This window comes from Oncorhynchus keta, chromosome 28 (genome assembly GCF_023373465.1).
Source record: "Oncorhynchus keta strain PuntledgeMale-10-30-2019 chromosome 28, Oket_V2, whole genome shotgun sequence".
NCBI lineage: Eukaryota > Metazoa > Chordata > Actinopteri > Salmoniformes > Salmonidae > Oncorhynchus > Oncorhynchus keta.
Window position 1 is genome coordinate 35,118,930 of NC_068448.1, and position 27,866 is coordinate 35,146,795.

At 42.5% G+C, this 27,866-nt stretch overlaps 2 protein-coding genes across 2 annotated transcripts in view; both read left to right on the plus strand.

Annotated features, from left to right (window-relative positions):
* The first annotated feature begins 30 nt into the window (after positions 1-30).
* Positions 31-12,436, plus strand: LOC118361124 (forkhead-associated domain-containing protein 1-like). The gene is made up of 7 exons (XM_035740888.2): positions 31-3,323; positions 3,693-3,772; positions 4,055-4,150; positions 4,698-4,924; positions 5,719-5,887; positions 8,166-8,246; positions 9,434-12,436. The coding sequence occupies exons 1-7, from the start codon at positions 3,182-3,184 to the stop codon at positions 9,605-9,607; spliced, it is 969 nt and encodes a 322-aa protein (XP_035596781.1). The 5' UTR covers positions 31-3,181; the 3' UTR covers positions 9,608-12,436.
* Positions 12,437-17,178: 4,742 nt separating this feature from the next.
* The window catches only part of efhd2 (EF-hand domain family, member D2), a 28,823-nt gene continuing 18,135 nt past the window's right edge, over positions 17,179-27,866 (plus strand). The window contains exon 1 of the mRNA XM_035740896.2: positions 17,179-17,763. Coding sequence (XP_035596789.1) covers positions 17,468-17,763 — 296 coding nt within the window. The 5' untranslated portion in view covers positions 17,179-17,467. The remainder of the gene's footprint in view (positions 17,764-27,866) is intronic.

The following is a 27,866-nucleotide window of genomic DNA, read 5'->3' on the forward strand; positions in this document are numbered from 1 at the left end:
GCAATAACCTCATCCAAACGTTTTCTGTAGTTGCGGATCAGACCTGCACAACGTTCAGGAGGAATTTTGGACCATTCCTCTTTACAAAACTGTTTCAGTTCAGCAATATTCTTGGGGTGTCTGGTGTGAACTGCTCTCTTGAGGTCATGCCACAGCATCTCAATCAGGTTGAGGTCAGGTCTCTGACTGGGCCACTCCAGAAGGCGTATTTTCTTCTGTTGAATCCATCCTGTATGTATTGTCCTGTTGCGTCACCCAACTTCTGTTGAGCTTCAATTGGCGGACAGATAGCCTTACATTCTCCTGCAAAATGTCTTGATAAACTTGGGAATTAATTTTTCTGTCGATGATAGCAAGCTGTCCTGGCCCTGAGGTAGCAAAGCAGCTCCAAACCATGATGCTCCCTTCACCATACTTTCAGTTGGATGACGTTTTGGTGTGCTGTGCTGTGCCTTTTTTTCTACACACATAGTTTTGTGTGTTCCTTCCAAACTACTCATCTTTAGTTTCATCTGTCCACAGAACATTTTGCCAGTAGCGCTGTCGAACATCCAGATGCTCTTTTGCAAATTTCAGACATGCAGCAATGTTTTTTTTGGACAGCAGTGGCTTCTTCCGTGTTGTCCTCCCATGAACACCATTCTTGTTTAGTGTTTTACGTATCATAGACTCTTCAACAGAGATGTAAACATGTTCCAGAGATTTCTAAAAGTCTTTAGCTGATACTCTAGGATTCTTCTTAACCTCATTGAGCATTCTGCGCTGTGCTCTTGCAGTCATCTTTACAGGCACTCCTAGGGAGAGTAGCAACAGTGCTAAACTTTCTCCATTTATAGACAAAGACATATTTGTCTTACCGTGGACTGGTGAGCAGCAAGGCTTTTAGAGATACTTTTGTAACCCTTTCCAGCTTTGCGCATGTCAACAATTCTTAATCTTGGGTCATATGAGATCTCTTTTGTTCGAGGCATGGTTCACATCAGGCAATGGTTCTTGTGAATAGCAAACTCAAATTTTGCGAGTGGTTTTTATAGGGCAGGGCAGCTCTAACCAACATCTCCAATCTCATCTCAATGATTGTACTCCAGGTTAGCTGACTCCTGACTCCAATTAGCTTTTGGAGAAGTCATTAGCCTTGGGGTTCACATACTTTTTCCAAACTACACTGTGAATGTTTAAATTATATATTCAATATAGACAATAATTTGTGTTATTAGTTTGTCTGTTGTTGTGACTTAGATGAAGATCAGATCTAATTTTATGACCAATTTATGCAGAAATACAGATATTTCCTAAGGGTTCACATACTTTTTCTTGTCACTTTTGTTCCGACAGTGCAGCAATAGCTAACAAGTAATATCTAGCAATTCCACAACAGATACCAAATACGCACAAATCTAAGTATAGGAATGGAATAAGAATATATAAATATAATATATGGATGAGCAATGACAGAGCGGCATCGGTTAAGATGCAATATATAGTATATAATACAGTATATACATGAGTAATGCAAGATATGCAAACAATATTAAAGTGGCATTATTAAAGTGACTAGTGTTCCATTTATAAAAATAGCCAGTGATTTCAAGTCTGTATGTGGACAGCAGCCCCTTTGTGCTAGTGATGGCTGTTGAACGGTCTGATGGCCTTGAGATATAAGTTGTTTGTCTGTCTCTCTGTACCAGCTTTGATGCACCTGTATTGACCTCGCCTTCTGGATGCTAAGCAGGGTGAACAGGCTGTAGCTTGGGTGGTTGTTGTCCTTGATGATCTTTTTGGCCTTCCTGTGACATCTGATGCTGTAGGTATCTTGGAGGGCAGGTAGTTTGCCCCCGGTGATGCGTTGTGCAGACCGCACCGTCCTCTGGAGAGCCCTGCGGTTGTGGGTGGTGCAGTTGCCGTACCAGGCGGTGATACAGCCCGACAAGATGCTCTCAATTGTGCATCTGTAAAAGTTTGTGAGGGTTTTAGGTGGAAAGCCAAATGTCTTCAGCCTCCTGAGGTTGAAGAGGCGCTGTTGCCTTCTTCACCACACGGTCTGTGTGGGTGGACCATTTCAGTTTGTCTGTGATGTGTATGCCAAGGAGCTTAAAACTTTCCACCTTCTCCACGCTGTCCCATTGATGTGGATAGGGGCGTGCTCCCTCTGTTGTTTCCTGAAGTCCACGATCATCTCCTTTGTTTTGTTGAGTGAGAGGTTATTTTCCTGACACCACACTCCGAGAGCCCTCACCTCCTCCCTGGAGGCTGTCTCGTCATTGTTGGTAATCAAGCCTACTACTGTTGTGTTGTCTGCAAACTTGATGATGATTGAGTTGGAGGTGTGCATGGCCACACAGTAATGGGTGAACAGGGAGTACAGGAGGGGGCTGAGCACACACCCTTGTGGGGCCCCAGTGTTGAGGATCAGCGAAGTAGAAATGTTGTTTCCTACCTTCACCACCTGGGGTAGACCATCAGGAAGTCCAGGACGCAATTGCACAGTGTGGGGTTGAGACCCAGGGCCTCAAGCTTAATGATGAGCTTGAAGGGAACTATGGTGTTGAATGCTGAGCTGTAGTCAATGAGCAGCATTCTTACATAGGTATTCCTCTTGTCCAGATGAGCTAGGGCAGTGTAGTGTGATGGCGATTGCATCATCTGTGGACCTATTGGGGCGGTAAGCAAATTGAAATGGGTCTAGGGTGACAGGTAAGCTGGAGGTGATATGATCCTTGAATAGTCTCTCAAAGCACTTCATGATGACAGAAGTGAGTGCTACGGGGCGATGGTCATTTAGTTCAGTTACCTTTGCATTCTTGGGTACAGGAACAATGGTGGCCATCTTGAAGCATGTGGGGATAACAGACTGGGATAGGGAGAGATTGAATATGTATCCAGCTGCATTCTAAACCTTTGGGGTCTTCTTTTTAGTGTGAGAGGCTCAACTCGTCCTCCTACTTTGTACTTACCACTCTTCAGCATTATACACATACTCAATCATTTGGTGACGCATCCAACTCTTCCTTCATGTCAATTTACTTTTTGGCTACAACCATAGTCCACTTAGTGTTGTCCCCCACCTCTACTTCTGAGTTGTGAAATCCTGAGCTGAACCTCTCAGAGGAAAATCTCTAGACCCTATCATGACTTAAGAATATGATTCAAATGTCATTTTTTCTCCCTTTCTGTCCAGGAAATGGCCACTGCTCCTGGGGAGTATGCCAAGCAGGGGTCAAAGTCCAGAGGTTATCGACACAAGGAGGTGATTCAGCATCAGAGGGAGGCTCTGTCAGAGATGAGGGCCAGGATCGGAGCCTTGGAGCAAACATGGCCCCTGAGTAAGCAAAGTCAAAACTCTATGAATATAGAAAGACAGCCTGCACACAGCATGTTTTGCTCCCATGTGATATAATTGAACACGGCAAAGGCTATTGCAGGATTAATTAGGGCAGGGACCAGGGGCCCTAAGACCCCATATCAGATTATCTCGGATAAATAAATAAAAATTTAAGTAGGGAAAATACTTTTAAAAAAAATCTTAAATATGCTGCTTTTGTGCTGCTCCCTATCTCTATGCCTTGATCAATGTCCTTGTACATTGTCTATATATTTTATTTAAATGACTTAGGAGACTATAAAACTTTGTGTCCTCCAAAGTGTTCCTCTTCTCTGATATTTGGGTAACTGTTAACTGTTTGTTCCCTCAGAGCGCTTCACCCAGCAGGGGGCACCTAAGAAACAAGCAGGGAGTGAGACGAGCAAACTCAGCACACCGAGGTCTGCAGTGGTAAGCACCTGACCCAGCCTGGTCTCATAGACTAACCGTAACATAGTAAACATAAATCCGGGAACTCAAATTAGTATGATATGTTACGTTTGGTATGGTTACATAAGACAGATGGTTACTTTTTTCCCCCATTGCAAAATGTATTAAAAGTTCTTAATTAAATACACCCGATGAACACGTCCCAATACTCACTCTGCTGAGAAATTCATCTTAAAGCCTATGACTATGATTATCAACTTAGTATTGTGTAATGTCATATGTTACATGATCATTTCAATCTAGAGTGCCTGGCCACTCCATGGAGCATTGGGGGAGGAGACCCTGGAGCGCACAGCCAGACTGGACCTATCAGATGCCCTGGACCTCAGCGAGAGGACAGTGAGTGGAAGGATGCTCTCAGGGGTAGAGTGTGGGTGGCTATGACAGTGTTCTTCAATTCTAACCCAAGAGAGCTACAGGGTGTGCAGATATTTGTCCTAGCCCAGCACCTACTTGATTCAACTAATCATTAATTACTCCTCTCATTCTGTCTTTGTCTCTCTCTCTATTTCTCTCTCTCTCTCTCTATTTGTCTCTCTCTCTCTATTTGTCTCTCTCTCTCTCTATTTGTCTCTCTCTATTTGTCTCTCTCTCTCTCTATTTTTTTCTCTCTCTCTCTCTATTTGTCTCTCTCTCTATTTGTGTGTCTCTCTCTCTCTATTTCTCTCTCTCTCTCTCTATTTGTCTCTCTCTCTATTTGTGTCTCTCTCTCTCTCTCTCTCTATTTGTGTATCTCTCTATTTGTCTCTCTCTCTCTATTTGTCTATCTATTTGTCTCTCTATTTGTCTCTCTCTCTCTCTCTCTCTCTCTCTCTCTCTCTCTCTCTCTCTCTCTCTCTCTCTCTCTCTCTCTCTCTCTCTCTCTCTCTCTCTCTCTCTCTCTCAGTACCTGGATCTGGCACGGGCGCTGTGCGAGGCTCTGGAGTTGAGCGAGGGCCAGCTGCAGGGGTGTGTGTCCCTGCAGCACCTGCCCCAGGAGGAGAGGGCCAGTCTGGCTTCTTTGCGTCACGCAGACCTGGAGCTGCTCCGGAGCTGCATGGCCCTACAGCACAGCCAGGCCCAGCGAAGTGAAACCCTACTGCAGCAGCAGCATAGAGAAATGACTACTCTCAGGTAGGGAAGTAAAAGAAGGGAATACAGGGCCATGAACTAGATCCCTTTCCTCAATAGTGTATTTTCATTAAATTACTATAAATATGCCTGTCACACCCTGACCGTAGAGAGCCTTTTATTCTCTGTGTTGGTTAGGTCAGGGTGTGACTAGGGTGGGTTATCTAGGTTATTGTATGTCTATGTTCGCCTGGTATGGTTCCCAATCAGAGGCAGCTGTTTAATGTTGTCTCTGATTTGGGATCATATTTAGGCAGCCATTTCCCCCAGTGTTTTGTGGGATTTTGTTTCTGTGTATTGGCCTGTGAGCACGCTATGACGTCACCTTTCGTTTGGCTGTTTATTGTTTTTTTGTGAGTTTCATTTTAATTAATGTGGAACTCTATGTACGCTGAGCCTTGGTTCGACATTCATTATAACGATCGTGACAATGCCACATAGCAGACACTTTTAATCCAAAGTAATATACAGTACAGTGAGTGCATACATTTTTATAATTTGTATGTAATCCCTGCAGAAATTTGACCAAATATAACCTGGAATTGCTAGCACCACACTCTTACCAACCAATCACCCGCTAGCTGCCTACCGTAGGAGCAACACAAGAGTCAACTATTTATTTGACCTACTTTTATTGGTTGGTGTTTACATAATGTGTCAACACATTTGATTGATGAGTAGAAAATCCACCTGCCTCAAGTGACTTGAAACAGGATTGTAGTTAGGTTGATTTGATCATTGATACGTGTCTATTACATCTGTCCTCCCCCTCTGCTTCCCTCCCCTCCTCCGCCCAGGGAGAGCCAGGCGGCGGGCCAGCAACTCCAGTCCAGGCTGGATATGCTGAGGACCGAGCTGGAGACGGAGAGCCAAGAGAGCTCCCTGCTCCGCGAGGCCTTGCGCCACACCCAGAGTCGTCTGGAACATGAGATAGACCTAAACACCAGGGGCGTAAAGAGCCGTAAGGTATAGAAAGTAGTAGAGCGGCGTGAAACACTCAACGAACCCAGAGGCCTTTTTGTTTTGTAACACAAATTCACCTTGATGTACAATAGGCTGGGCCAGGAGATCGGCCTTAACACCAGGGCCGTAAAGAGCCGTAAGGTATAGAAAGGAGCCTGGTAGAACGGAGTTCAACAGTCCAACCCATGGGGTGATTTGCTTTGTAACACCTAAAATGTATCTAGTCCAGCTAGTTAAACTTTGCTGGGTACCTGACTGTTTCTGCTTCATCAATGTTACTACTTCCAGTTATGCATGGGTAGGTAGTATTTGGAAAACAACAGCTGTGGTAAAATTCTTACAGACGGTGCCGTTGAATCCCAGTCATGGTATGGTAGGAATTGTGTAATTTACCTGGGGCCATTATTAACAGAACAGACACAAGAACCTCATACTTTTGTTCCAGGTAATTTGCCCACCCTCAGACAAGCTATGCTGAGTCCATTGAAAATGGACATGACTAGTCGATTGTCCACTAAGCAAGTCCACACACACGACATACACGACTCACACGACACAGACAGACAGACAGACAGACAGACAGACAGACAGACAGACAGACAGACAGACAGACAGACAGACAGACAGAGACAGACAGACAGAGACAGACAGACCCTTCCTCAGGCTTTGTTGTGCTGTTCAAGCATGCATGGATTGATCAAAAATCAAGTAAGTGCTTAAGTAAGGTAAATTTCTACGGTAATATCAAGTAGATAGATAACTAACTTGGAACAATCTTAGGAAATGCTGATGGTGTCTCATTGGGATGCAGAATGGCAATTGACCATAGGGCTGAACCTATAACCTAAGGCTCATTATTACGTACAGTATGAGTCAATAGCATCTACAGTACCAGTGTTCATACAAGTATATACAGTGCATTCGGAAAATATTCAGACCCCTTGACTTTTTCCACATTTTCTTACATTACAGTCTTATTCTAAAATGTATTAAATCATTTTTTCCCATTATCAATCTAGACACAATACCCCATAATGACTTGGTGGTTCCAAACTTCTTCCATGTAAGAATGATGGAGGCCACTGTGTACTTGGGGACCTTCAATGCTGCATAAAAATTGTGCCTCGACATCAATCCTGTCTCTGAGCTCTACGGACAATTCATTCGACCTCATATGGCTTGGTGTTTACTCTGACATGCACTGTGGGACCTTATATAGACAGGTGTGTGCCTTTCCAAATCATGTCCAATCAATTGAATTTCCTCAGGTAGACTCCAGTCAAGTCGTTGAAACATCTCAAGTAGGATCAATAGAAACATGATGCATCTGAGCTCAATTTTCTCATAGCAAAGGAATAAATTCTAAAAACCTGTTTTTGCTTTGTTCATTATAGGGTATTGTGTGTAGATTGCTGAGAAGAAAAAAATATATTTGAATCCATTTTGGAATAAGGCTGTAACGTAACAAAATGTGGGAAAAGTGACCGTTTGGGCCATGTCTTAGGGTAGGGTGTCATAACTTGACACTTTAAAAAGGCTTTATACTCTGTGTATGAGTAGTATGGGACATGGCCTAATCCAGTGTGATTGTGAACTGACGTTTAAAACAGCCATTTTATTCAACAGCAGATACTGTGTGTACCAAAAGGCAATATGCTTTTACAGTGAATTTTAGAGTGGCCAAACTTTTATTTTCCACAGTCATGTTAACAAAACTACCTTGATTCCAGTCATCATAGTGGCCATTCTCTGGTTGTTTGTAGCATAGTGCCATTCATGTAAATTGTAAGTTAACAGATCAGTAATTGAAAGGTATACTGTGGCCCCCGGGCCCCTCTGTCTCACTTTGTGTTTAAGCTTAATATCTCATATCCATGATTAAGATGGACTCAGCTTAATGTGTCTATGAATCAGGGTGGGGATTGGTATCAGCAGCATGTTTTCAGCATAATATAGCAAGTATTCAGCATAACCTTAATTAAGCGTAAAACACTTCATATTAATAGCACTATTTTCATGGAAAGATCTGATGTGAAAAGATCTGATCTGATTGATCAAAAGACCAATTAGTGGAAAAAAGATCAGAGTTGGGCTGCCTGTCTAAACGCAGCCTTTGTTTGCTTTCCTCCATTTTCACCCTCCCCTGTCTTCTCCTCTATTCCCTCATTCCTTCTTAACCTCCCTCCCTCCTTTCTCCCTCTCAAACCCCTCTCTTCCCTCCCTCTCATCTCTCCTCCCCTCCATCTCATACCTCCCTTTCCTCTCTCTCTTCCCTCCACAGGCAGTGAGTGTGGAGAAAGTCCAGAGGAGGAGTGGGAAGACAGCCTCTCACAGCTGTGTCCGTACTGAGGCCGGCGACACGGTGAGCCAGAGCCACAGCTGGATAGACAAACAGACACACGATTCCTCTGCTGCTCGTATCAACTGTTTGTTTTTTTATTCCATTTTTTATTTGACAGTATGAACACAATACAGAAAGACACGTTTGCATTGTGGAACTTTGTGAAAACCCATTAGATGAAACCCAATGGTGTTATAAAACAGCTGTATCCTGGGCTCCTATCCTTCTCCTGGCAGATACCGTTCCACCCAGCATACTTTCCCTCACTCTACACGCAGTGATGTCACTGTTTTAGTCCACAAACCGTTAACATCCTAGATTTACAATATACTAGAGTAAGTTGCTTGTCTGCTTGGTTCTGTTCCAAGGAAGTGGCTTCCAGATGAACTTTGTGATATTTAATGAATGATTTTTTAAACATAGTATAGTCATCCTATATTGTCTCTCCTCTCCAGTCCTACCAACAACAACATAAAATTGGTGGTTCTGACTTGCCGCTACTCCACACAAAAATCACAGTTTGTTGTTTGAAGAAAACATACCCATCTAACTGTACCTCCAGTAGGCTATCTCTTTTCATGATCCTCATTACCTCAACCACTGGCTGCGTGAGTCCGTCTACCACACTAGCATAATCTAAAGATCAATAGAAATGTCACTGTCACCTATTAATAATTCACATGCACACAGAGGTGTAACACACACCCCCGCAGCCCCCATTATCAGCTTTAAAACGGCAACATTTTCTCTCAGCCTGAGGGCAAAATGTATAGAATACCAATAAATTATCTTTAAAACTGCTGCATTTTCTCTCAGCCTCATGTCAAAATCTATATAATAGCAGGAGATTAGCTATAAAACTGCACATTTTTCTCTCTGCTTGCGTGTTACTGCACGCCCGCACACACATAATACACGCACACAAACACACACTACCATTGCAGCCCCCAGAAGTGTTAATTATAGCTGCTAATACTAATAAGGAGGGAGGCTAGTTCAGAGTATCTGATATGGTTGGATTGGAGAAATCAGTAGGGTGGAAACCATACCTTCACTTATCCAGTCAGATGAATGGTTACCTCAAGGAAGAGGGGAATGGAGGCTACATTTTGAAGATATTCCAATAGGGCCCCTGTCTTCCTCTGCCAAAAACACATTTCCATGGACTGTATAGAAAATTGATAATTAAGTACTCTTCTTCTGAACAGGCGACAGCGAAGACATCCAGCCTGCTGGAGAGGCTGAAGGCGAGGGAGTACGAGGTGGAGACCCTGAAGAGGCAGCTGGGGAAGAAGGAGTTTGGCAAGATGGCCTCCAAGCTGGAGCTGGCCATTGTACAGCAGCAGCCTCAACAGGCCCCACCACTGACAGAGCCCTCCTAATGTACTGTAATCCTGCCCTACACTGGAGTGACTGGACACCAGGGGCAAGGAGACCGGCTCAAGGGTCCTTTTGACTTGAACAGCGGAGGACACTCATTACTACGAGACTAGTGAACACTGCTAGTGTGCGTCACACCATAGAATTAGAAATATAGCACAGCAGGTCTACTAGAACTCACCGTCCCATTCAAGTCAGTGTCAGTCTATTTCATTGCTTCACGCGTACTGTACCGCTGCTTCTGGCCATGAGGAAGTTTCTGCTGGTGGCTGTATACTACCACACATCAGAGCCATTTGTTCTATATACTGTATAGCTTTGCACCACATCGTAATGAGTGAATGCCCCTATAGAGATGATGGAATAGTCAATGCATGAGCATGTGGGTGCTAATGATGTGTGTTTCAAAGGCAGCTTTTCTCAGCTTCCCTCTGAGCTTTGAATGTAAAAAGTCTGTCGGGCTATCTGCCACAGCTATATTATTTTAGCCGGAACACTTCACCGCTCTTGTTCATCCATTCACCACGGAAAATGAGGCCGTCTTTATGCACGACAATACAAATGCGTTCTTCTGCAGACATTTCTGCCGATACAGTATAATATTTTGGTTGACACGTCATTGCGATATCTCAGCAATAAAAAAAAATGGCCACGGCGTCCATTTGAGCGGCTATTTCGGGAGTGTGAGTGCTAATGACAGGAATATGCCCCTGAACCGCAGATACAAAGAAAAAAGGAGTTTGTTATTCCTCCTATCTGCAGTAGACCTCCTCCCCCACTCCCGCCCTCCTCGCTATGCCTCGAGGATGTTGTGGTCCCGTTATCGCAGTGGGCAGAGAGAAAAGCTGATTCATTTATTCATCATCAGAGCCTTTTCTTGCTCACAGCAGCACACACCGTCACAGTCACGTGAGCATAGGATGAGAGAGAGTGGTTTGTGTGTATAGGTGCGTATGTGTATGTGGGAAGGTGTGAAAGGGTCAAGCGTGAGAGAGCATGCGCATCAGTGTGTTGTTTTGAGTGCGTGTTTGTGACGTGTGGCAGTGTTCATGACGTGTGTGAGTGAGTAGGCCTATGTGTGAGTCTCTCTCGGTTTGTGCATGTGATTGTGTATGTGTGCATGTGCAAAATCTATTATTCAGGATATTAATCCTCCATTGTTCTACATAAAGCAGATGCCACAGATAATAGAGCCAGTACATGGTTTGGTTTCTCTCTCTATTTGTTTGACTCAATTCCCATAAGGCAAGGTTCCCAAACTGGCAGCCTACCAAGTGATTTTATTTGGCCCCCCAAGTTTTCTCAGCAATAAAAATAAAAAAGGTTTATAATTATTATTTTTTTATTTTAATTGTTAGACATTTAAGACTGTAAAAACACCAGCAAATCAGCTCAAAGTCATTTTAATTTTGGAAATCTGTTCCAAAGTAATCTCACGCATAATGGAGAAATATATGTGATCGTATACAAATATAGGTTTGAAATTATTATGCTTTTGTGAAATATGATATCTGTTTGGGGTTTTTTGCGATCAATTTGCAGTCTACAAATTATTTCTATTATTATTTCAAATTATTATGTTCCGGGCCTCTGACCGTCTGCTCGAGAAAATATTGTCCCGCAGCTGAATCTAGTTGATGATCCCTGTCGTAAGAGATAATGAGGGCTACTCCTAAAAAAGCTTCATGTCTTCCTCACTCACTGACCCAGATTTGGTATTTTAGTGCATACAAGCAGATGGTACAATTTTTTTGATGGTACAATGTTTCTTTGTTGCCTCCAGGCAAAAGGCTGCATCAGTCTGTCATCATTGCTCCTCTCTGATGTTTGCTATGGTCTACCTACCTCTATGGCCATGTGCATCAGTATAACTTCACCCCAATGCATTACTACTTGTTTCGGTGTCTTTCAGACATGTTTGTCACTCTATGCACTTTTGTTTTTATTGTCTGGACCATCACAGACAAACCACTGATTCATCTCCAGACGCCATTATAGTTTGTCTGCTTTCATTAATCATGATCAATTATGTCTGTTTTTAACATGAGCATGTCACTCACTGGCATTGGTATGCCTTTGATTTCAGCTGGCAGTCCACAGCGCTGTGTTGAGTTGTTGCTAATTATATGTGTTGACCTCAGCAATTACTGCTCCTCCTCAGTCAGCCCCTTCTGAGTGGACACAACCAGCTCATTGGCACTGTGCAGATTCCAACGTGTTCCTTAAAGGCACAATCTGTGATATTTCCTGCTGTTCAATGGTAAAATCAATTCATGATCTTGTTCTTGAGGAATATAACTTAAACATTTTATGGCCTGTTTAGTCCTTACATTCGTAGATGCGCCGATAAAGTTGGCAGTGGTTGCATTTCTCCAGCTCCCATCCCTCAGCTCAGTCACAATGCTACTGTTTGGGCTGAAACTTAACACCAGATTTTGGCTTTCATCTTTTTATAATCAGCAGAGTGCCCCTGGTTCGCACCATTGCCTTCGCAAACAGCTAGCTCAGCCACAGTCTCAGTGGCTTCCATTAGCAATGCTGAGTCAAGCTTGACCTCTCCTCACTGGTCATTTACTTAAAGACTATTCTGTTTTGTTTTATTATAATGTAGGCTATCCGTGTTGAGATTCATTCACACAGAGTTTGTAAAAGCATTGAGGTTCAGTTGACCTACATCTGACAGTATAAATAAGTATAAAGTATACATATGACAGTATTTTCTGATAAGCTGCCACTTCAACAATATATTATTACACTGGACAAAAATATACATGCAACATGTAAAGTGTTGGTCCCATGTTTCATGAGCTGAAATAAAATGTATTTGTTTACATCCCTGTTAGTGACAATTTTCCCTTTGCCAAGATAATCCACTGAGGAAGTACAGTTCCCGCTCAGCCCAGTCAAAACTGTTCGCTGCTCTGGCCCCCCAATGGTGGAACAAACTCCCTCACGACGCCAGGACAGCGGAGTCAATCACCACCTTCCGGAGACACCTGAAACCCCACCTCTTCAAGGAATACCTAGGATGTAATCCTTCTTCCCCCCCCAACAAGATTTAGATGCAAGTGGCTGTTCCACTGGTTGTCATAAGGTGTATGCACCAATTTGTAAGTCGCTCTGGATAAGAGCGTCTGCTAAATGACTTAAATGTAAAATGTAATATAATCCATCCACCTGACAGGTATGGCATATCAAGAAGCTGCCACAGATGTCGCAAGTTTTGAGGGAGCGTGCAATTGTCATGTTGACTGCAGGAATGTCCATCAGAGCTGTTGCCAGAGAATTGAATGTTAATTTCTCTACCATAAGCCGCATCCAACATCATTTTAGAGAATTTGGCAGTACGTCCTGCCAGCCTCGCAACCACAGACCAACGTGTGACCACTCTAGCCCAGGACCTCCGCATCTGGCTTCTTCACCTTTGGGATTGTCTGAGACCAGCCACCCGGACAGCTAATGAAACTGTGGATTTGCACAACCAAAGAATTTCTGTACAAACTGTCAGAAACTGTCTCAGGGAAGCTCACCTGCGTGCTCATTGTCCTCACCAGGGACAGCAGTTGCTTCGTAACTGACTTCAGTGGGAAAATGCTCACCTTCGATGGTCACTGGCACACTAGAAAAATGTGCTCTTCACGGATGAATCGCAGTTTCAACTGTACTGGGCAGATGGCAGACAGCGTGTCGTGTGGGCGAGCGATTTGCTGATGTCAACGATGTGAACAGAGAGCCCCATGGTGGCGGTGGGGTTATGGTATGGGCAGGCATAAGCTACGGGCAACGAACACAATTGCATTTTAGCGATGGCGATATGAATGCACAGAGATACCGTGACGAGATCCTGAGGCCTATTGTTGTGCCATTCATCCGATGCCATCACCACATGTTTTAGCATGATAATGCATGGCCCCATGTCGCAAGAATCGGTATCAGAATTCCTGGAAGCTGAAAATGTCCCAGTTCTTCCATGACTTGCATACTCACCAGACATGTCAACCATTGAGTGTGTATGAAGGCGTGTTCCAGTTAACGCCAATATCCAGCAACTTCGCACAGCATTGAAGACAAGTGGGGAAACATTCCAAAGGCCAAAATCAACAGCCAGATCAACTCTATGCTAAGGGGACATCTGCTGCTTGAGGCAAATGGTGATCACCCCAGATACTGACTGGTTTTCTGATCCACGCCCCTATCTTTTTTTTTAAAGTATCTATGACCAACAGATGCATATTTGTATTCCCAGTCATGTGAAATCCATAAATTAGAGCCTAATTTATTTATTTCAATTGACTGATTTCCTTATATGAACTGTAACTCAGTAAGACCTTTGAAATGATTTAATGTTGCATTTATATATTTGTTCAGTGTAAAAAGGTACAACATTTAACCCCTCCCATCACAAAAAGGTTCCGGTTTGAACATTTACACAGGTATTCCTCAAATAACCTTTTTGAATCGGAAAGGTTGCCTCTGTGTGGCAATTTTTAGAACCCCAAAATGTTCTTCCAGGCTTCTTTACTTCTAAGAGTGTAATGTACTCTGCAGAAAATAATCTCCTACATTCATTTGTTTGTTTGCTCCTCTGTGCCTTGATATTATTGATTTTGGGGAGTGCCAGTGCAGTGTTGTTGGACATAAGGAATGGAAAAGGCTTTGTTAGACGAAAGATATAGGAACATGCACAGCCTGTTGTGTTCATTAATCACTGTGTCTAGTTTTTACTTTACTGTTTGAAATAAAATAATGTTTGTTATTGCACTGGGTCATGGAGAATACAGTATGCATACTAGATTTGCTTGTGGTACTTGGATCCATGTTTTAATTCAGTTGATTTATGATTATCGTTTTTCCATTTAGTATCACTATTATTATTGCAATGTATTGATAGTATTCATCCCTGTTTGCTTAATCAGTACTTATACTTGTTTGTTCATCTATTTGTGGTGCACTTAGAGATGATTTAAATGACAATCACTGTCATTTGATTAAATATGTTATATAAGCTCTTACTAAGCTGTTACATTTCAAGACTTCCTTGCTTTTTTGTCATAATGGCTAAATTCCTTTTTCATCCGACACTGATTTTGATACCATGGTATTGAGAGCTTTGATCTTTCCTCCCATCTCCCTTTCCTCTGTCGGAAATCCTCTCTATTTCTTGCTGCATTGCATTAGTTGAAACAAAGACTGTTCTCAGGGCAGGCCTGGTTGTAGCTAGATGCTGTCTGTTTGAGTCGAGTCAGGGAAAATTTTAGCATTTTATCTAGCCTTAATCTTTTTCTTAACCTAATTCTACTAACCTGCCACGTTAATTCTCCTAACCTGCTGTGTAAATTCTCCTAACCTGCTACAAAAAGTCAAAACCGGCAGACCTGCCCTGAGAACGGTCTTGGTTTCCACTAATGCGATACAGCTCTATTTTCTCCCGTCTCGCTCCATATATGGTGTGACTCAGGTAGAGTGGGTGTTGCTGGCTGAGGCAGCTCCTCCTTCATAGATTCAGAGAAGCCAAGCCTCCCATGCGTGAGTCATAGCACATGACTCAGGGTGCGTTCCTCTGCTCAGTCTTGGCTGACGCCTGACAGATCTTAAAATACCTATCCAGACATTGTATCAGCTAACCACATCAAATGTTATAGCAATCTGTCAGTTGACGACACAGTTGATGAAGTGGCATGCAGCCATTGGTTGATGGATGCAACGTCTGAGCAGGGGAACACGACCTCAGTTTGCTTATGGGTTTCAATTAGTTACCTGCACAAAACACCACATCTGCTGATCTATTAAAATGTGTAATTCCACTTGTGAGCACAAATGTAGACCAGATTTTCTGTGTACATAGCAACTGAATGGCAGATCTAGGCTATTATTTGAAAGGATCAAGAGGAAGTAATTGAGTCATTTAAATATGCTTGGCAGACAAAGATTGGACTATAAACCTCAAAGACAGATTTACAATACCTCCCACATGTTGTCAGTGCAGCTAACTCTTTAATCTGTTACTATATTGTGGCAAATTCAGGGGGAGCTCTGACTGGGACTCAAACCTGGGTCCATCAATTGTCAAGCCAACACCTTAACCATTATGCCATCAGGTAGGAACTGCTTAATGAGGTCGCTAGATGTTGTGTTAAGGTCGCTGCAATATTATAATACATTTTAATACACAGGACAAGTATGCCAGTTTAGATCCATTTAAAATCTACAAATGTTGTGCACAAATTTGTTTACATCCCTGTTAGTGAGCATTTCTCCTTTGCCGAGAAAATCCATCCACCTGCTTGGTGTGGCATATCAAGAAGCTGATAAAACAGCATGACTATTAAACAGGAGCACCTGGTCAATAAAAGGCATGTCTAAAATGTGCAGTTCTGTCACACAACACAATGCCACAGATGTCTCAAGTTTTGAGGGAGAGTGCAATTAGCATGTTGACTGCAGGAATGTCCACGAGATCTTTTGCCAGAGAATTGAATGTTAATTTCTCTACCGTAAACTGCCTCCAACGTTGTTTTAGAGAATTTGGCAGTACATCCAACTGGCCTCACAACTGTAGACCACGTGTAACCACAATCATTCTGATTGGCTGTGCCTGGTGTAACGGATGTGAAACGGCTAGCTTAGTTAGCGGTGGTGCGCGCTAAATAGTGTTTCAATCGGTGACGTCACTTGCTCTGAGACCTTGAAGTAGTAGTTCCCCTTGCTCTGCAAGGGCCGTGGCTTTTGTGGAGCGATGGGTAACGATGCTTCGTGGGTGACTGTTGTTGATGTGTGCAGAGGGTCCCTGGTTCGTGCCCGGGTATGGGCGAGGGGACGGTCTAAAGTTATACTGTTACACTGGCTCCTCAGTGGGTGAGCCTATGCCCTCCCAGGCCCATCTATGGCTGCGCCCCAGCCCAGTCAGGTGAATTCCATAGATTAGGACCTACTTAATTAATTTCAATAGACTGATTTCCTTATATGAACTGTAACTCAGTCAAATTGTTGAATATATTGCATGTTACATTTAGATTTTTGTTTAGTATTTCAAGAGTGTAGCGTTGAACGTTTATGGGCAGAGAGTTTTGTATACTACTAAAAGTAAGTGTATTCAAACTAAGTGATCATTTTGGCTGGCCATTTATGAATAGAGTAGGCAGAGTAGAGTAATCTGGTGTTGTGATTCCATGACACAATTCAAATGTATAACCTATATAACCTGCATGTAAAGCGTCAGACAAAGTTCCCATATTAAACACCTGTGTGGGGCAGGTATAACTTCATTTAGGACACACTTTGTGAGTAAAGTAGGCGGTCTGAAGTGAATCATTCTGTATCTGCCTGACACAAAATATTATTATTGTAAAGGATGGGGATATGGTCTTACTCCAATGCGTGGACTATATTTTTATTTTTTGGGGTCATGGAATTGTATTTGTAGGTGCGCGGTCATCAAAAAGGTGAAGAGCTTTTGACACATATGTCAGGAATATGCAATAAATGTGCTATAATCTACGTTTGGTGACGTTGGAAATTCTTGTCATGCGTCCCTTTAAAAGGCGTGGTGACGGGTTTGAAAGCCAACCTACGTAGTTAGCTGTCAGCGTACTTCAGTGGATATATTCACTCGATTGCGATATTCGTGCGCCTCGCTGACGCTGTACAATCTTACACTGTCCTTGCTTGCTGGAAGAGGATTCTGATATTTTCCAGGGTAATTAGCATTCCAGAATCATTCCGACTGTCTACACAAGAGTAAACACGCAGGAGACCGGCGCATGCCTATGGACCGCAGATATTGCCGTGGTGTATGCGCTCTCGGTGTCTCATCTGTTTTGTAGTTAACGTTAGATACAACAGCGTTTGAAACACACATTAAAATGGCCACAGACGAGCTGTCGTCAAAGCTCAGCCGTCGGCTGCAGATAGAAGACGGCGCCGAGGAACCGGTGGCCGTTGATGAGGGTGGTCAGGGACATGAAAACGGTGCGGGTGAGGAGAAGGCAGCCACAGCGAACGCAGACTCTGAGTTGGGCGCTAAACTCATGCGGCGGGGGGAGTTGAACGACGGAGTGGGTGAACACCATCAGCCGAGCATGAAGGTCTTCAACCCCTACACTGAGTTCAAGGAATTCTCCAGGAAACAAATCAAAGATATGGAGAAAATGTTCAAACAGTGAGTTCATGTTGTCAAAATATCAGCATTACTTTCTTCATTTTACAAGCTGCCCTAGAATTTCAAACGACTAGCTCGGGGATGGGCTTCTCCAGTCCTTGGGGGGCAGAGTGGTGTCACACTCAGGCTCCTGAGGACTGAAGTTGCCCATCCCTTGACCAACTAGTTGGCTTTGGTTTAGTAGAATGTCAGAAGTGCAGTGTCTCAAACGCGGTTATTTTCCCAATCAGATATGAGGTGTTTATTGACACTTGTTGAGCAATGCACTGTTCAATTGATAATTCCCCTTGAATGTCTTTATTTAACGTAATCAAATTTGATTGGTTCACAAGATAACCTCTATATTTAACAAACTCTAGAACAGCTCAAGCTATGACTCTCTGAACAAGTGTATGTGATCAAGTTTTTCATGCATTCATAGAGCTGTGTCAGTGCTGCCCCACCCATTCTCTCTCTCCACTCCAATTTGTGAGTGTTGTAGCATGACAGCCTAAACCCATAGTATAGGATGGCATTGTGATGGTATCAGTATTTTTCATGCTAACTAATTTAGTCTCCACTATCAGTGTATTTTGGTTCATGCATGTACTTTAGTGTGAAAAACCTGTATAGATATGCCATCTGAAACCTTTTTATCAGACCAATGTACACCATAACTTTGTACATGATCATATACATGCCTTTTACAAGGTTACTGATGCACTTATACTATACCTCTTATGTCACAAGGGTAAGAAAGGGATTGCCACAAAGCACTATGGAGCTGACAAACATGCAGTCCTTCCCCTCGGCACTGTTTCACTGGGTACTGTTGTGGCCGCGCCAATTATGTCTGACTAATTCCAATAGAAAACCACACAAATGTCCTACCGGGAGTTGAAAGCTGAAATGGGGGAGGGCGGGCTAGGGGGATTTTGGTTAAAGCCATTCTGGGGTTGGTGCCCAAAGTCCCTTGTTCAGGCGAAGGTTCCCACTTCCCAGTGCCAACCCGATGACAGATTGTCCTTTACAAAGACTAGGGAGTCTGGGAGAGGGATTGCTGGTGCACTGGTCAGGGGGAACTTTGGGGAGAGGAACTGTCCCACACTACTTAGTTCTGCTTCCCCATGGCCACACCAACAACAGCCCCTTTGTTAAATGAGCTGCGATGAATGAAGAACTCGTTCCAAGAATAGAACTTGGTCAAGAGATATGTGAGTGTCAGATCGGACCTGAAATATCGGTCTACTCACAGAATGCTGCCACTCCTGCCTTTTGACATGATTACAAATTGATTATCCCAGGAATCTGTATTAGGCCTATTGTGGAGAATACAGTAGACCGGACCATGGGCAATTCCACAGGAACGGAATTACACTAAGACTTTGTTTCACATTTCAATTTATGCCAAACATGGTTTGTTCAAAGCTTTGAACAAACCATACACTGATATGCAGAAGTCTACTTTGAACAAATACCACTGAGATTTTACTAAAACTCATTTACTTGAGGAACAGTGCAGAATCAGAGTTTGGTAACAGAATGACAGTAAAATGTCCCTCAGTTTGTGGCCACTTTATTTCTTCCAAAAACTCTTAAATATCTACTCGGAATTAAGATTTAAAAATATGTCTGCAGACAGAATGGGGTGTCAGCTATTATGACACCTTGACTTAATGACGGCAACATAATAACATGAGTCCTTGATCTGTACTCTACAGAAATGCATTCTCTTCATGGTGATGTATCCTGAATAGGTACACAAAGGTAGAAACATGTAATATCCTCCTTTGCATGTTTGGGTATTATTCTACTGTTATTCTAATGAGCTCTGCCCCCAAAACAAGACCAAATTTGGTTGGTCCGGAATGGACCAAATCTGTACCAATCATAGACATCTGTTTCACAAGTGTGGGTGTCACAGTACAGCCCAGTAGAGCGCAGTAATGAAACGTATCGTGGAGTATATTACTTTATACTGTACTCAACTGAACTATACTCTACTTTTTTTTACTATACAGTGCTCTACTGTGGTTTGTGACTACTATGAATTCCTAAACAATATGATCTGTGAAAACAAATTAAATGCTAGGTCTTCCTTTTACTTGTTAATTCTGTAAACCTTTATAACCCTCCCTCATGAGGGAGAGAAATTGTCGATATTTGGTAACGAGACACTAGGCAATATTTCTTAAACTTACAGAAGGCAAATAATTTCCCCCAAATTAAATATTTATTAGTTGGCAGGGTTTAAATTCTAATTCCTTAAGACGTTTTCTTGTAGGTGTTATCAAGACCCCTTTTCCATGTTTTACCAGAAATCAAAGTTTTCCTTATTCCAAATATTTAGGATAAGAAATGGTTGAAACATGTTTATGCCTTAATAAAACATAAAGTAGTGTTAGCTTTCATTTGACATGATACTATAAACTTCACATTGGTGCTCATTGGTTCTTTAATGTGGAAATTCCCTCATGCATAGTTGCCAAGGTGCTTACTGCTGAATCAGCTAAACAAATTCACAGGTCTGTCAGTGGCATTAAGTTTTTATTCAAAACATTAAAATAACTGTGTGTGGGGGTGGTTAAGCAGTGCTTGTCAGGACTTAACAGTTACAATGGCTCTGGGCCAGCACCTATTTGTTTACATTTCAGACAACATTGAATTGGTATGTAAATCAAAACTAAAGTCTAAGAGACTCTGGATACTTAAGGCTATTTGCAAATAATTGAGCCCATAGCATTGCTACTGTACCTTATGGCTTGTCTGTATTTTAGACAGCAGAATGAAATTGTATTACAGGGGACACGGTATGGGAATCCATAGGATAGCATTGGGTGCACAGTCTCACTCAGTCCTGGCATCCTGCCCTGAGCACTTATTTTACATTTTATTTAATTTTATATTAATTTTATATTAAAAGAGGTCACACGTACGACTTTGATACTCAGTGTAGGCTACTCATTACGTACTCCATATTTTCAGTCCAATCAATGTCTACCTGATTCTTCTTATGTGCTCAGTATGCAGTCACTGTCATTAGTTGCTGTATACAGTCCTGTAGGTTATATTCACCCTCAACTATGTTTTTAAGCTTTGGCAACCCTATTTGGCTGCATTCCACTTCATTGTGCTTGACTTTAAAAGTCTGATAAAACACTTGTACCTTTTTGATTATAACTTAATAGGACCTTTTTGAAATATAAAGCTTTTAACACATCAACTCGGACTTCATTACACATGGTTACTATTTTGATAGTGCAGGAATTTACATTGTTGCCTCAAGCATGGTGATACATGGTGATGCCTGAACCAGAACGACATGAATGTCTTTGTTGCTTGGTACTTACAATATCACATAGGCCTAACTATATTGCAAGACCCTATTGAGAACCATTTTGTTGATTTGTCATCAGTCACCATTTCCAAGCCTTCTCTTGTGGTAGCCAAACAGCTGACATTTCAGATAGAAATAAACAGTCTGTTTTTCACTACTTATTATGGTCTGATTGACAATACACCTTTGATGGGATAAGGATAGTGTTAGGAATAGGAACATGTACAGTACCAGTCAAAAGTTTGAAACCCTGGAATGAGTAGGTTTTTTCTTTTATTTGTACTATTTTCTACATTGTAGAATAATAGTGACGATATCAACTATGAAATAGCACATGTAATAAACAAATCAAAATATATTTTAGATTCTTCAAAGTAGCCATCCTTTGCCTTGACACTCTTGCATTCTCTCAACCAGCTTCATGAGTTAGTCACCTGGAATGCATTTCAATTAACAGGTGTGTTGTGACAAGGTAGGGGTGGTATACAGACGATAGCCCTATTTGGTAAAAGACCAAGTCCATATTATGGTAAGAACAGCTCAAATAGGCATAGAGAAATGACAGTACATTACTTTAAGACATGAAGACCAGCCAATCCAGAAACATTTGAAAGTTTCTTCATGTGCAGTCGCAAAAAACATCAAGCGATATGACGAAACTGGCTCTCATAAGGACCGCCACAGGAAAGAAAGACCCAGAGTTACCTCTGCTGTAGCGGATCAGTTAATTAGTTACCAGCCCAAATAAATGTTTCACAGAGTTCCAAGTAACAGATACATCAACTGTTCAGAGGAGACTGCGTGAATCAGGCCTTCATGGTCGAATTGCTGCAAAGAAACCACTACTAAATGACACTAATAATAAGAGACTTGCTTGGGCTAAGAAACAAGAGCCATGGACTGGTGGAAATCTGTCCTTTGGTCTTAAGTCCAAATCGAGATTTTTGTTTCCAACCGGTGTGTCTTTGTGAGATGCAGAGTAGGTGAACCGATCTCCACGTGTGGTTCCCACCGTGAAGCATGGAGAAGGTATGGGGGTGCTTTGCTGGTGACACTGCTGGTGATTTATTTAGAATTCAAGGCACACTTAACCAGCATGTCTACCACAGCATTCTGCAGCAATACACCGTCCTGAATTTTTCTGAACCGTCTCAGTGCAGCTCCTTCCAATAGGACGCTTTCCCTTTAATTCCCAATTAAATAGCCAACATCAGCTGCGCAAAAGGGGGGTTGTGATGGAGACGTGACTGAGGATGTGTTCAACGCTTCTCTATTCCGTTGTTTTGTTGCCGTAAAACGTGTGTTTTGTAGCCTAATAGTTTACCCAGGATCGGATCCACTCTTTGCGTCCGTGGACTACACCTCTCTGTTCTTCGTGGCCTTTCTCCGCTGGAGACTACCACCTTTTTGTATACGGTATTTCATTTGTTTTGATGTGATGTATACTGTGATTTATGTAGTTAGTTGTAGTTGAGGACTTAGTAAGAGTTGATAAGCTTTAAAGTTCTGTGGTAAAATTAGTGTTATATTGATTGTATGTTTAATACTGGGTTTACGCTACACGGAATGAACGGACAAACATTGCGTGACAAAAGTCACATGAGTTCACTGAACTCCTTTACCGGGCTGGACTCTTTTTAGGCCCGAGGTACAGGACATTTCTGGAGGAACCAGAACTCATTGTGTTATATTATTATATGTGTGTGTGTGTGTGTAATCATTGTTGTTGCTAATACAACCCACGCAAAATAATATAGTTGTTTTGAAGTTCTTTCCAATGTTTTAAGGGTTTATGAAAAGTTTATTTCCATCCTGACTTTTACATAAGTCCTTTGTATTGGTGTAGACTTAACGGACCAGATGGGACTCATTCCCACCCAAACTAAAAGGAGAAACTAATGTTTTCTCTGGTAGGCACAACCTACCTGGCACCCCTATAAATAATAACCTCAAGTCAAAACCGTTACAATGTCTACCACAGCATTCTGCAGCAATACACCGTCCCATCTGGTTTGGGCTTAGTCCCACTATCATTTGTTTTTCAACAAGACAATGACCCAACACACCTCCAGGCTGTGTAAGGGCTATTTGACCAAGGAGAGTGATTGAGTGCTGCATCAGATGACCTGGCCTCCACAATCATCAGACTTCAACCCGTTTGGGAGGAGTTGGACTGCAGAGTGAAGGAAAACCAGCCAACAAGTGCTATGTGGGAACTCCTTCAAGACCGTTGGAAAAGCATTCCAGGTGAAGCTGGTTGAGAGAATGTGAAGTGCGTGCAAAGCTGTCATCAAGGCAAAGGTTAGCTACTTTGAAGAATCTGAAATATAAAATAACACTTTTTGGTTACTACATGATTCCATGTGTTATTTCATAGTTTTGATGTCGTCAGTATTATACTATGTAGAAAATAGTACAATTAAAGAAACCTTTGAATGAGTAGGTGTGTCAACCTTTGACTGGTACTTTATATGCAACTCACGGCTTCAATTGAGTTCCTGTTTTTCTATATGGCCTACAGCGTTGTGTGGCAGGTGATTTTTATAGCAGTTCTCCTTTCATGTCTGTCACGTAAAATGTCTTGGCAAATCCATGGTGGAGTTGGTGGAGTTGACACCTGCAATTATATTTCCCGTGCTTTTAAGTGTGACAACATAATTGGTATCATCCCGAAACGTAATTAATATCCTTAGTTTTGAATCATATTCATTATTGACTCTCACTTGATGAATTTTTGATCACCAGTGACTTTTTACATTTTTTTTTTATTACATTTAATGTTTTATCAATGAGCCTCCAGGCTTTTACCTTAATTGTGTTGTCAAGTAGGCAGTTTTTAACTGGCCTATAATACCAGTTCATTGTACAGGCACACATTGCATCGACCACAATGTTGCTAGGTATAGGCTTACATTTCCTTTTAGCCTACTACTGTTGGGCTAGCCTATGTTGCACCAATTCAATCTTATTTCGCAGTGATAATTACTTTGCTACAGCCCAGCAACCAATCCAGGTAATGGGCTACCAGTGGACAAAGTATAGCCAAACAGCACCGGAACAGCCTCAGAGACCCGGGGTCTGTTCAGATAGACATAACGTTAGCATACAGAATGTTCAGGTGGCAATGTACTGTGTAGAAAATAAATTGTCCGAATAGTGAATCATTTCAGCTCTGAAGGTATGTTTATGAGACATTCAGAGTATTACACGTCCCTTAATACACCCCTGAGCTGCTGTTCTGTCCACATATCTGGTAGGGATTATGGAGGTGACGCTGGGCTGGTCGCTAGATTGATAGATGGTATTAAACCCCCTTCCCTGTCTAGCAGAGAGTAAGCAGATAACGATGGACAGACAGGAAAAATACTGGCTGGCAGACTGTCTGTTTATACCAGTAGAGCAGCAAATGTACTGAAACAGTGGGTGGTATGGGTAGATCTGTAAGAATGCTGTAGCAATATACACGCATAGAGGGCACTGTACGATGAGTCATGCCTTTGTCCTCAGCAATGAGTAACAGAAGTTTCTGTAGGCTGTAGCTCAATGTATTGTGCAAACCATAAGATGAGGGTGTAGTTGGCTATCAAACCTCTGTAGCTTGATCTCAACTGGCTCACTGCTAGACCCTACAGGATTTGGCCAAACCGAAGAGCTTTCTACTTATTCACCTACAGGCCTTTTCCAGTGGGGAGCAATAGAACCCAAAGGCAACCTCCCAAGCCTGTCTACTTTTTAAAAAGAAAATCAATTGACACATGACAGGCTGCTGTCAAATCAAAACAAATGCCTGAGGACGAAAGCTGCTTGCTTAATGATCCATTGCATTGGCATGTGATCGCCATTTCATTTTGTGCCTCAGGACTCCATCATAAGCGTCAAGCTGGCGTTACCTTCTTGCTCGTCTAATAGGGTTTCGTCCTGTACCACCTGCTGTGGCCACATATGAGACAAGGGGAGCTTATTGTCTTTTCGGGGAGAGCCTGCTGGTTCTATTCCCCCGTAATGAAGTGGGGGGGGGTGTCCCCCCCCAGAGATTAACTCAATACTGTTTCATTATATTACCCCTTCACCAAATTCCCTCCCTACTCCATGTAGCTCATCTTCATTCACAGCCTACCTGAGGGGTATGCTATGATCAGATCTAGATCTACTCAGGGTTTTCTAAGGTTAGCCCGCTTCAGTTCTCTTCACATTCCTGCTCAGGCTTCATCCGTTTCTACGATGGTGACTATTGCTTGTCCGTACTATACCGCTAACTCTAGCAGGCCTGTAACTGCTCGTACATGTCGCACTTGTCTAGTCGAATGCTGAACGCTGAGACAATTCTGAAAGTCAGTGCCACATTTCTATTTGTGCCTAAATCAAAATGATAAACGTAATCTTACAAATTCAGCAGGCTATGGTGTGAAATAGGCTTGTTGAAGTGCCATCTTTGGTGTGCAAAGCACAAGCAACTTTTTCCCCCAGTCCTATCTTTAAAAAAATGAAAAATACATTTTAAATAGTTGTATTAAGTTTTACGTTGCGTGAAGTTTCAAATGACAATGTGTAATGTAATAGGTTTTTGTAACATGACTGACAAACATTTCATTTAATAAAATATTTAATCTGTCTTCCTCAAGTTAAGGGGCTGATAATGCGGTCTCTGCGATAGGGAGGGAATCTGATTTCATTGGTCCTCAACTCGCAGTTTAAACATTTCATTCAGGATAAATGGAGGATAAATGTTAGCCCTGAGTTAGAACTAACCTGCTCCGGCGGCAGGCTAAAATATTCATTGCCATATAAGTTTACCTGGCTAAAAAGTGAGCCACTTTCATGGTACTGGTTATCCCGAGTTGAATTCTGAGTTGACCAAGTTACCTTGCTAACTCCTCAAACCACGTACGTAGTATAGAGGGTTGTGTTCATTGGGCATCAAACTGAAATAAGACTGAAACGGGGAGGGACTACCAGGACTTTGTCGGTTCCATGCCATCATGAACACAACCCAGTTAGGGGGTTTGCTGGCAGGTTATTGGCTGTGGCAGCCTAACCCTAAATCCAGACTTCCATTGATGTTAAGGAGCACAGCGTTTTGTCTGGATAATGGGAGTTGAACTATATACCCTTTTTCAATCCGGAGGAGCAAAAAGTCTTATTTTTGAGTCTAGGGATATAGGCCTATTTATTTTCAGTACTTCTCCATGACCACTGTTTATTTTTATCCCTGACTCTTGCTTTACTTTTTAACATGGTAGTTCGTTCATGGCAGCATTGCATATTTTCTTTTTAAAAGCTGACCTCCCACTTATTCACCATCACATAGACTAATGGTGAAACCTGTCAACGGCAATGTAAACCCAATGGAGAGGGTTTGGTGGTTAGCCATTCCTATACCCCCCCTCCGAGTGCCCTGCGAGAGAGGATGCAACTAAGTGCAATTTCCCACAGCTCCTAACTGTCCTGCCCTGAACATCACAATACCATCCCACAGGCCAATGTTATTTACGCTTTCATAGCCCAGCACCATGCTAAAAATAACCACTCAGATAATGTCAATCTGTAACCACGTTGGGCTGATCCAATCGGTGTGCTTAACAGCATCACAATTAGTCACCTGGTCATTAATCCCCTGACATCCGGGGGAGAGGGGAGAGCCGGTAGTGGCGTTACCAGAGAGGAGTGTGCCATTCCCAGCGTATTACCCAAACACATTCTCCCTTGCCCTAAATGGATTGTCCCGTATCCGATTTCCAGCTGTGACATGGAACATCTGTCACCAAGGGAACCGGAGCCAGAAACCTCTTTCTCGTACTGCCTTTTGACATTCATGGTGGCGATTCTGTATGAAACTCTAGGCAGAGGTTGACTATAAGAACAGGTGACGTGTCAGGTTCCCAACTCTATAATCCCATCATTAGCCTTTTATGAAGTGGATGCCAAACTCACCTGGGACCAGTGCAGTGCTTACACCGCACACACTGGATTAAACGCACCGTAGTGAGGCTCTTGAGTCAGTGTTATGAAGGCAGCCCTATTATCGGTGTAGGAATGCCTTAATATTTTCAGTTGGCTAATGATCAACCTCTCTCCACATTTGTTTTTAGCTTGGCTACTAAATCAAGGCGTGAAGTACGTCTATCTCACAGAGCCTTTAAGTAACCGTGTCCAAGGCCTAAACCATCTATTACCTGAGAGAACTGACCCTGGTCTTTTGAGAAATGATCCTATTTGGAGAGCTTGAGAGCTTTCATTCTGTGTGCACACTCTGGATCGATTTGGATCTCAAACCTATTATGCATTGACAGGAAATGGATGAAAAGGCCTAGTCAAAGACAAATGTAGCTAAATCAATATTGTATCGCCAGAGAAACATAAGAGTAAAAGTTCATCTTGAACGTGACTCTTCCTCTTGGGTTGAACTGTCATAAATCTACAATTAGCCACTTCATGGATTTAAAAAAAAAAAAAACGTCAATCTTAGAATGATTTGCTACTACAGTAGTGTTTTCATTATGACTGCACTAATGTGGTCCATAGAGAACCCCATCTAAACAATACGTGAAGTTATCTGGAGTACTACAAGTCTTCTCTCCACTCCAACCAAAAAAAGCCACTTGCTCTACTTCCCAGTTTGTTATCCAACTCAATTTCATCCGTCATGTCACTCTAGAGGCTGACTAGGCACTCTCTCGTTTAACTCGATGTAGATGCTGCCGAAGAGTGGAGGCCAAAGCTAAACCGGGCTCTCCAGTTTCCCGTGACCCTGACCAAGCATACTATGACCGTCCCAGCTTGCATCTGG

What these genes read in the sequence shown, in the direction of transcription:
- LOC118361124 (XM_035740888.2), top strand. Translation starts at nt 3,182, where the DNA reads ATGGCCACTGCTCCTGGGGAGTATGCCAAGCAGGGGTCAAAGTCCAGA. An exon ending in GGAGCAAACATGGCCCCTGA is followed by an intron (nt 3,324 to 3,692) that starts GTAAGCAAAGTC and finishes TTGTTCCCTCAG; the next exon opens with AGCGCTTCACCCAGCAGGGG. An exon ending in TGGACCTCAGCGAGAGGACA is followed by an intron (nt 4,151 to 4,697) that starts GTGAGTGGAAGG and finishes TCTCTCTCTCAG; the next exon opens with TACCTGGATCTGGCACGGGC.